The sequence below is a fragment of the Rhipicephalus sanguineus genome, chromosome 10 (genome assembly GCF_013339695.2).
Source record: "Rhipicephalus sanguineus isolate Rsan-2018 chromosome 10, BIME_Rsan_1.4, whole genome shotgun sequence".
NCBI classification, from domain to species: domain Eukaryota; kingdom Metazoa; phylum Arthropoda; class Arachnida; order Ixodida; family Ixodidae; genus Rhipicephalus; species Rhipicephalus sanguineus.
In genome coordinates this window covers 4,774,490-4,783,788 of record NC_051185.1, presented here as the reverse complement: position 1 = coordinate 4,783,788, position 9,299 = coordinate 4,774,490, and the positions used below count along the sequence as shown (strand labels likewise).

The window sequence follows — 9,299 nt, the reverse complement described above, 5'->3', positions numbered from 1 at the left end:
TTTGTGTGTCTGTGTTTTTTGTGTTGAGCATGCCAATTCTTTAATTTATTCGGTTTGCACTTGAAGATAGTCACTCCATCTATATTACTTCACTCTTAGAACATACAACTTTTTTGTTGTTGCACTATTCTGCATGTAGCAGCCACATTTATATGGGGCATGGTTCCAAAGTACAAGCAGCAGACATATATGTCACATCACTGGTATGACACAGGAGATTGCCCTCGCTCACTACTGTGTGTCAGCAAGCATAAATCAAAACAATGGCATAACAGGTGCTTGCATTGTGCAATGCATCTTTTTGTTCTTTATGCTGATGCTAAATACCCATACTTATGATTTTTCTGAATAAAGCATAAAGTTTGTGCACGTGGGCGTGTTAAATCTTTGTTTTAAGCATATCTGCATTATGTTCCTGCTTGTAATTAGTAATATGTTGCAGGTTGTGAGGGCATTAATTTTATTACAAAAAGAATATTTCTTTGGTTATCAGCTGCCTGCCTTAGAAGTCATCCAAAGCGTTGAATTGTGCAAACAGGACAGGAACCAAAGGAAGAGATGATGACACACAGAGCACTGTGTGTTTCGTCTCTTCCTTTGGTCCGTGTCCTCTTTGCACAATTCAACACTTTGGATTGTGAACCAACATGCCCAATTGTCAGCCATTTAGAAGTCATGTATGTGAATATAAAATACGTGTAAGCCTTTAGGCAAAATGCAGTGTGGAGTGCAAAACACATGGAGTGCAGGATTTTTAATAACAATGCAAACCTTCAATACAGGAACTGAGCTGGATCTGCGTATCACTTCTGCAGATCAATGTTCTTGTTTTGCCTCCGGGATGCTGGAGGCTCTAGACGAGTATATTGAGAGACAAAGGTTCCATTTAACAGTACTTGCACCTTTGTGCTGTAAGAACGCTTTGTCGTGGCATGAAGAGGCGGTGTTTGGTGGCATCAGAGGTGTTCCAGGTATGCTTGGTGAAGAGCGAGCGACATGAAGCTCTAGAGTTAGATGTGAAAGCATCACAAGTGAAATTTCTTCATTAAATCTCTACTAACTGTACACACACGACAGCACAGAACATCACAAGTGGCTCCTTAACGGTGATTATATTGATGCTGAAAAGCCCACACTCGGTGACATTGAAGAGCTGTACTGGTTTTCAATGTTCAGTGTTGTGCGTCATTTTTTGGTGGTCTGTCATGTCAGTGTTTAGTTCTGGAGGGCAGCACTTCATATTTTAAAGGTAACAGTATTATGAACAAATGCTGCTATTTATGTACACTATCTGTAATTAGGCTTTTTATGCGGTCCAAAACTTAAATGTTGTGCTACTTCCTTGACTCTTGTTTCATGTCTGCAAAAGCTGCCATGACAACCTCCATGGGACAGCTCCCATGATAGTTTCATCAGTTGATGAAATGTCACTTGGCTCACTGAAACTAAGTCATGCCATGGTGCCAATGCATCAACCGCTCCTAAATAACATTTCTCCAATTTCGTTGCTAAATATGTTCCCGTTTTTATTGGCCTGTTGGGTGTTTGGGTAAAGATGCGATTGCGCTTTACCAAGGAGAAAGTTGACGCACTGTAGCCCGAGTTAAAGCGTGCCCAGTGGCAGTGCATGTATGGCATCATCAAAGCAGCGGTGGTCAAGCATTTAGAGTGTGAGTTAGTCACAGTTTGGTTGGTCAAATTGGCAAGCATGTGAGAAGCATGTAGGAAGGGCCACGTCAACCATCATCATAGAAAAGGCACTGCTGCACATTCATCGTCTGCGTGAACTGCAATGTGTGGCAGACGATGTGGGTCGCAGTCATGAGGTTTCTGTTAACTCCGCGCAATGCGAAAAAAAGAAAAATCGACCGAGGGGCTTGTTCTTGTTATACACAACTACAGTGGCCGGCAACGAGGTAGCGCTCCAAATAACCGAAACCCAAAAAGTGTAAAACATGGCTAGGGTGGCTAGAATGGGGAGGTGTGCTGAGCGCAGCGCGTTTCCCTTGCCAGAGAGGGTCCCTCTGCGCGCCGATGCCGCCAGGGGCGCTGCTGCAAGGGGCGCTGCATGGTACGGCCGGTACGGCCGCCGCCGTTGCAGATTACCGAAGGAAAGCCTAGCACTCGGCAACGCGGCGTCGTATTTTTCATCGTTCAAGTGGTGCTTATTGCTCGAGGGTCATGGATTTTTGAGGTGTGAGGATATAAACTGAAGAAGAAAACTGCACGTTGTTGCTTCGTTCCTGGCTGCAACTCTGGGTACTGTTCGTCGACAGAAAAGGCATGTTTGTTCCGAGTACTGGCGTGGAAAGAATTATTTTAGAAGTAAGGTCGTGCGATACCGAGAGCTGAGAGGCAGCTGACAAGGAACGCAGCACAATGCGAGAAGCATTTCGACGCAAGGCACGTAGAGGGGAACGACGTTGGGCCAGTTGATATTGCGTAGTCTGAAATGAACGACAGCGCGTACAACGTGATATGTTGTACACCTTTATTCCTTAACTCGGGTGCATTTATTTTTAAAGGAGGTTAACCATAAGGAGGAAGAAGAGAAAGCCAAGTGGGCTAAGACCTGTGTTCTGTAAATAGCTCTTTATTGCAGGGTTCAAATAAACTTGCTTCGTGTACGAATGTGTTTCCTTTGAACTAATAAATCTTTCAACTTGCCGACAAAACGAACACATGACGTTTTGACCAGCAGCTAGTGCATAATAATAGGTACAAGCGCGAGAGCAGGCAATTTTTTAGGTATGTTTCCACCTTTTTAGAAATCTTAGGTTTTGACCCAAAATTAATTGTTTTGTGTTTGCCTTTGGGCGAACAGTTTAAAAGGGCTCTGCAAGTGCGTTCAGTAAAAGAACGGAAGGTAATTATAATGTAATTACCAATATTACGCATAACACGGCCATCACGGCAATAGTCATAACTATACCAATCCAATCATACAAAAAAAAAAACGGCTTCGCAGCATTTGTACCAGGGGCGTAGCCAAGGGGGCGGGGGTTGAGGGGTTCAACTACCCTCCCCCCAAATTTTTCAATTTTGCATATGTATATATACACGCACACATACAAACGCACGCACGAACATGGTTGAACCCCCCCCCCCCAAAAAAAAAGAAAAAATTCTTGCTACGCCCCTGCTGTGTATGTAGGCTGTGCGATGAGCTAGAATCCTTGCGCTATCATTATTATTAGGTATATTATAGTCTAAAACAACCATAAGTCGTGTTGTTTCAGAAGGTTGCATTTCAATTGAAGTATTCTAACATTAAAAGTCATTAATCGTTTCAATGATTCTAGTTCATTGCACAGGCGCAAGTAAATGTCTGAGCAAGAAGCATGGAAAGTTTCATGGGAAAATATTGATCTGTTCAATAGCTATGAGCTTTTTCGCAACAAAAGCTACTGAAAATCAAGTTTCGAGAAAAACAATAATTAAATTTTCCGAACATGTCATTTTCAATTTGAGTGTAGTCACAATAAAAAGGACCATAACTTCCTAACAGAACCAAATAGAAGCGTAATTTTTTGTGAACCGCAATTCTGTATGTTCGTACATTTTCAGAACATCAAAAGTAAAAAAATTCACTTTTTTTGAAAAAAAAAGACATACCTTAACCATGTGAATAAGCACTAAAATTGACTTGAATAAGTTGCAGTGATACATAATGGCAAGTGGTAAAACGGCAGGACACAAGCGCAAAAAGAACAAAAAAAAAAGAAACTTGCTGCTCAAAAGTGGCGTGCGCGAAATGCCGCTAGCAATATTACTCTGGCACGCGCAGTGCTACTCGGCGTGCAATACGAACCCTGCTCTTCAAATGGGGAGAGGAAGTCTACGCTTTATTAGCGTAATCGCTGAGGTAAAAAGAAAACGATTAACGCTGCAAAGTGTAGCTCGCAAAAAATAGCGCGAGCCATAATCGTCGGACGCTAGGAAGGCTGCGCTGTACGTCGTCTGCTCAACGCCACGCGCCCCTGCGTACAGCGCCCCTTGCGGCATCGGCGCACATTGGGGACCGGTTTCCGCGGCCGCTTTTCACACCTCCCCATTCTAGCCACCCTAACATGGCCTCTAAGATTTGTATGTGCCCTATCTCGGGGGCCATAGGTAAAGCAAGAGAACAGATGGCGAGGCCGATTTTGGCGCTGCAATCGGTAGCTAAATAACCAAATGGCAGTAACCAAATGAAGGTTATCTCATAGTCAGTGGGTTATTTCACTGGTGCTTAAAATGAAGGCGGATAGAAATTTTTATTAGGTGTGACACTTAAAGGCCAGAGATCACGACTAGGTGGCGTGAGCCGCCGCACGATCATAAGGGTTCAGCATTATTCATTTATCCATAATTTCCTTCGCTGTCTAGTCTTTTAGGCAATAGCAACAAACGAGCCAAAGTGAGTTCGATTTCAAATCGACAGCAGGTCAGCAAGTCTGTTGCGCGCTCCGCCGTTATAGCCACCATACCGCCGTGTGTGCTGTCTACAAGTTCTACAAATACACGTTCGTGCATTTGGTGTTATTCTTAGTAAACAAGTGCGTCGCACTTGTGTTGATTTGGGCGTTGTCCCACCAGTGTCATCTGCTGCCATGGCGCACCACCACCACCATCACGATGACGGCGGCGACCCATGCGGAGGCCACGGGGGAGCCTCTTCCCATGGACCCGAGACGGGCTTACAGTACTCGCTCTACTCCAAAATAGACCTTGACAACGTGCAGTGCCTAAACGAAATAAAGGAAGGGTCCGGCAAGTTGGTCTTCAAGCCCTGGGAGCAGAGATTGGATCGCGAGAAGGCGAGTGACTCATGCCATCTAGATGACATGTCAGTAATGTCTCTCGTTGAACGTCTCTGTCGCCATCAGACGTGGTCCCTTTTACTTGGAAGCTCAGTAATGTCTCTCGTTGAACGTCTCTGTCGCCATCAGACGTGGTCCCTTTTACTTGGAAGCTTAGTTCCTTTTACAAAATGCTGGACTCCGGGAGCCTCGAGCATGACTGTTGCATTCTTGAAACTCCCACGGGGCTAGCAGTCGAACAGGAGGAGGGAATCGGCGGTGTCATAGTGCAACCTGGGGAGTAGCCAGCATTTTATTTCTGGTGGGGGGTTCAAACACCCGGCAACACAGTCTGGACAGCGTTGGCAAATTAGAGACCCGGGACATGTATATACTCCCACATTTCTTGAACCAGCTGTAAGCGGCGTTGAAGACGTTTGGCACTACCTGGTCACCTGTCCCTCCGAACAAAAGGGCTGTAGACAGACGTGTGATATTGAGCCTGCTCCACCTGTGCATCGCAGAGCGCGCGACTGTAGCGTTAAATGACAGTGGGGAGTTGCACGAGCACGTTGTGGGCGTTCGGACACGTACCTCCGAGCCATTTCGAGTAGTCCCCTCCCAGCAAACTGTTTAATGCAGGAACTTGGGCTAGTTGGTGGTAACTGAACTTAGACATCTTAACAGTGCAAAGTAACACGGGCGCTAGACATCAACTGAAGGGTTTACAGACGAAAATAATGGCAATGCGCATATGTTCGCAGAAATCTACAAAAAGAAGGCACAGACGGCACAGTTAACACAGAGTAGTACTCCAGTGCCACTTGAGATATGCTCTTTTCCTTGGCATGCAAGGCCAGGGAAGGTGTGCTCCCACATTTATCAGATTCATAACTAATACAAAAAGCCTCAAAGATTTCCCTAGCTTGTTGTATAGCAAATTGCGCATGATACAGCTACCCTTAAAGTCACATGCAAGAACACCTCCGGCTGTGGTAGCTGCTTGGTATGAACACATTGGCACAATGAATTGGAATAAGAAAAGGAAGAAACAGCACAGAAGTATGTCATGTTCTGCACACAGTTTATCAAGATGTGAGACAAACCATCTCGCTTATGTCCCTGTTTTCACGTACCTGTTTGCAGTATGTGGACAGTGATGCAGATGAGGAGCTGCTCTTCAACATCCCGTACGTACCATCGCTGAGTGAGGAAGTTAAGCCTGCCGGCATCTTGTTCATGAATGTGTATGTCTTGCAGCTTCACTGGAAATGTCAAGCTTAAGTCCATCCTGGTTGTGGGAGGTGATGCTGGCATGCACCCTTCCAAGGTTCGCATGTGAGTAAAGCACCGCTCTGTATCTAGTACCTCATAGGCGATGTCGCAGCCTGTTATACTTCAAAAGGTTGGATGAGCACTGAATGACAGGCACACGCCATATGGCGTTCACAGCTTCCGGTTCAGTCTAGAGTGCATGCCCATTGGTGCAGGCTTGTGTGCATCTGCCTTTGATGAAGAAATGCTGCTGCCTTCTAAATTTGTATGCCTGACTATAGTTGTGCGCATTTCAAAACCATCATGAAGCAACTAACTGAGCAACAAGTTTTATTGAAGAAGTTAATGACCATGCAATGTGTAATAGAATTGAAAATGATAGGAGTTACATTGAAGATATAGGAAGAGAGCAGAGTGGATCTGAGAACAAACAGGTGTAGCTGATGTTGTAGTTACGATGGAGCTGCAGAGGCTACGCTATGCTCAAGACAGATAACTGGTGGTCGGTTAGAGCAACAGAATTTGTACCAAGCAATGGGAAAGGCAGCTGAGAACGAGAGAGGGTTAGGCAGGGTGAGGAAATGAAAGAGGTAATGATACCTTTTTTCGAAGGCGAGTTTACTCTGCCATACAACTCTCCTGTATGCAGAGACGGCTCTGAGCTAGTATGAAGCTCAGCAAATGCTGATGCGATATTTTATTTTTATATTAAAGTAAATTTTTCCATGGCGCACCTACCGACATCGACACTAGCTTGACGTCAGGCTACAGTACTAATGCATGCTTGTGTACAGCGCGGGGATCGACGAAGACGGAAAGAACAGGAGGGACGCGTACGAGCGCTGTCCGTGTCCCTCTTGTTCTTTCCGTCTTTGTCTATCCTCGTGCTGTACACAAACATGCTACCATACCAACTAGCCCGCCTTTCAATACTGTTACAGTAATAATTCTGATGACTTCACACAGCAGTCTGGCTAGCTGTGATGACGTTGGGTACCAAAACTTTCAAGATGGCCGCTTGTGCGTCACCAAAACATTCCAAATGGCCACTTGTGCATCATCAGCGGAGCCATAGTGCGGGGCGGCCGTGGAAACGTCACTATATATTGTGCGAGCACGTGACGAGAAGCTCATACAGTGTTGTGACATCAGGGTACAGTAGGAACCGAAACTAGCTTTTAAAAACATACTGTATTTACTTTTGCAGGGAGCACTTGCGCTTAGCACTATCTTTTCTAGGCTCTTGAGGCCTTGGCCTTTCATTTGACGCAAAAAATACGACTGGAAATTTTCGTGTCAGTACACCTTTAAGAAATTTGCAGGCATAAAATGGAATCCGCTCACACAAGATGGGGTAAAAAAAAGAGGCTGATGGCGACGATGATATGCACTGGAGATTGTTGTTTGGTTGCACACTGTGTTGCAGCACTGTTCCTCTTTTTTTATTTTCAGGTTCAAGAATCGGCCACAGATGACATTTGACGATGCCCGTGCGACACCTGAGCAGGAGTTTGAGCTGCAGCCTGATGCCAGTGGCAACTTGGAGTACCCTGTCAGGTTTGCCACTTTCCCCCTTCTGTTGTGGTTGGTTGCCCAGCACTGCTTACATAGAGGAATGTTGACTGTAAGCCAGACTGTGCTAGCAAGCCTTTGCAGAAGCCAACGAGGGTCAGGGGTTGTGCAGGGCTGTAAAGTTCTCCAGTGTGCACCATCTGTCGCTGCACTTCCCGAGCAACTTTGGGAGCGACACAACCCGTGTCTACTACATCGGCCTGCACGGGGAGTTCACAGAGGTAGGTCTGCACTTGGCACAAGTCAAAAAATTGCCTCTTCATCATTTCGTGCTCTGAGTAGCGCAGTGCTCAACATTTATCAAGGCACCACTTGTCAAGATTTCTGGTCCCAGACTTTTTTTACATCTGCATTATAGTATATTAGAGGTGTGTAAGATCAGCTGATGGAGCGCAACAATATAGAGCAGGACTCATTAAATATGTTCTTGTGGTGTCTGAGAAAATATATCTAGCTAATGTTTTGGACATTTTGGTGTCGCATTGATTGACTTTGGTGGCATTGTTACTGGGAAAGTGTATACGGATGTTTTAGCCACCCACAGTATAATGGTCACCATGTAGAACAAGGAGTTTCTTTTTAAAGAAAACTCCACCGCATAATCTATTGTAAGTAGTACCTAGACATTATGTCTGTAAGACCAAATCCTGCCGTCTTTTGTGGCTTCTCTGTTGGAGCATGCACCATACTTGGAAAAAGAAAAATGAGAGCTGTATGCTTCTCGCAATTCAAGCAAAAGGGTCGGCCAAGATCTGTAGACATAAGAGATGACGTCAATGCGGGTGCTCAGAAACTGGGAAAGAAAGGACACCCGAGGGAGTAACCGAGGCATAGTAGAAGGGGGAGTCAGGTAGTGTCTTCTTTGGATGCTCCACTTCAGTGTGTTGCCCATGGCTACAGATTCTTTCATAGGTGGTATGTTTATGAGTGCACAGAAGTCTGCCTTGTGATGACAGCAGCTTGGACTCATTAAAAAATTGCAATTACAAATGTTGCATGACTATTTACCTGCACCATATGGCAGAAAGAGGACAGTGCATTAATGTAATGCTATGTAAATTCAGACTGGTTTATTCATTTTTACTTATGCAACAGCTAACCTGTGAAAAAGACAGTAGCTTGCAGCCTGTTGATCTCAAAAGGAGAAAGGCTTGTGTGGCTGTAGAGCCTAAGCTTACTGGAGGCATAACGCAATTTCTTTTGTGTGTGCAGGCTCAGAGGCAAGGTGTGGTGTTGTGCAGCTACGAGAGTGCCGCCAACCCCGCCGACCACAAGGTGCAACAGCAGCAGCGAGCCAACATGATGATACAGTAATAAAAGCAAAGTGGGGCTACTCGCTTGCAAGATGTTTGAATTTCCTGTTTGTGGCGCACTGTGATCCTGATTAGAGACCTATATAAGTGTGGAATATATTGGGTATCATGTGGACGCTTTAGGTCGGGGGCCAACTCCAGTTTCCTTATTCAAATACATGTAAAATGCAGAAATGCCCTCATGGGATGACTGCTTTAAAATATACCAATCTAAACTGAAATTTCTACAGTTTTAAAAAGTTAGGTTCTAGGATTCTAGCAACTATAGAAACAAGAAATTTGAAGTAGGGCCAGCCGATACATTTTTAAAAGAAGTCAGCCTGAATCTGGTAATTAGAAAAAAAGAAAAGTTTACAAA

At 44.9% G+C, this 9,299-nt stretch overlaps 1 protein-coding gene across 3 annotated transcripts; it reads left to right on the top strand.

The window, feature by feature from the left end:
* Positions 1–4,447: 4,447 nt before the first annotated feature.
* On the top strand, positions 4,448–9,093 carry LOC119406868 (PITH domain-containing protein CG6153). 3 transcript variants are annotated; one of them, XM_037673632.2, is made up of 6 exons: positions 4,450–4,799; positions 5,928–5,971; positions 6,042–6,119; positions 7,509–7,613; positions 7,713–7,849; positions 8,841–9,093. In XM_037673632.2, the coding sequence occupies exons 1-6, from the start codon at positions 4,593–4,595 to the stop codon at positions 9,014–9,016; spliced, it is 747 nt and encodes a 248-aa protein (XP_037529560.1). In that variant the 5' UTR covers positions 4,450–4,592; the 3' UTR covers positions 9,017–9,093. The 3 variants fall into 3 exon arrangements, with proteins under 3 accessions (XP_037529562.1, XP_037529560.1, XP_037529561.1); XM_037673633.2 differs by having other exon boundaries at positions 4,453–4,799; positions 7,741–7,849; positions 8,841–8,982; XM_037673634.2 differs by lacking the exon at positions 7,713–7,849 and having other exon boundaries at positions 4,448–4,799; positions 8,841–8,982.
* Positions 9,094–9,299: the final 206 nt, after the last annotated feature.

Coding starts and splice junctions, on each gene's coding strand:
- LOC119406868 (XM_037673632.2), top strand. CDS start 4,593: ATGGCGCACCACCACCACCATCACGATGACGGCGGCGACCCATGCGGA. Junction 4,800..5,927: donor AGAGATTGGATCGCGAGAAG/GCGAGTGACTCA, acceptor ACCTGTTTGCAG/TATGTGGACAGTGATGCAGA. Junction 7,614..7,712: donor AACTTGGAGTACCCTGTCAG/GTTTGCCACTTT, acceptor AAGCCTTTGCAG/AAGCCAACGAGGGTCAGGGG.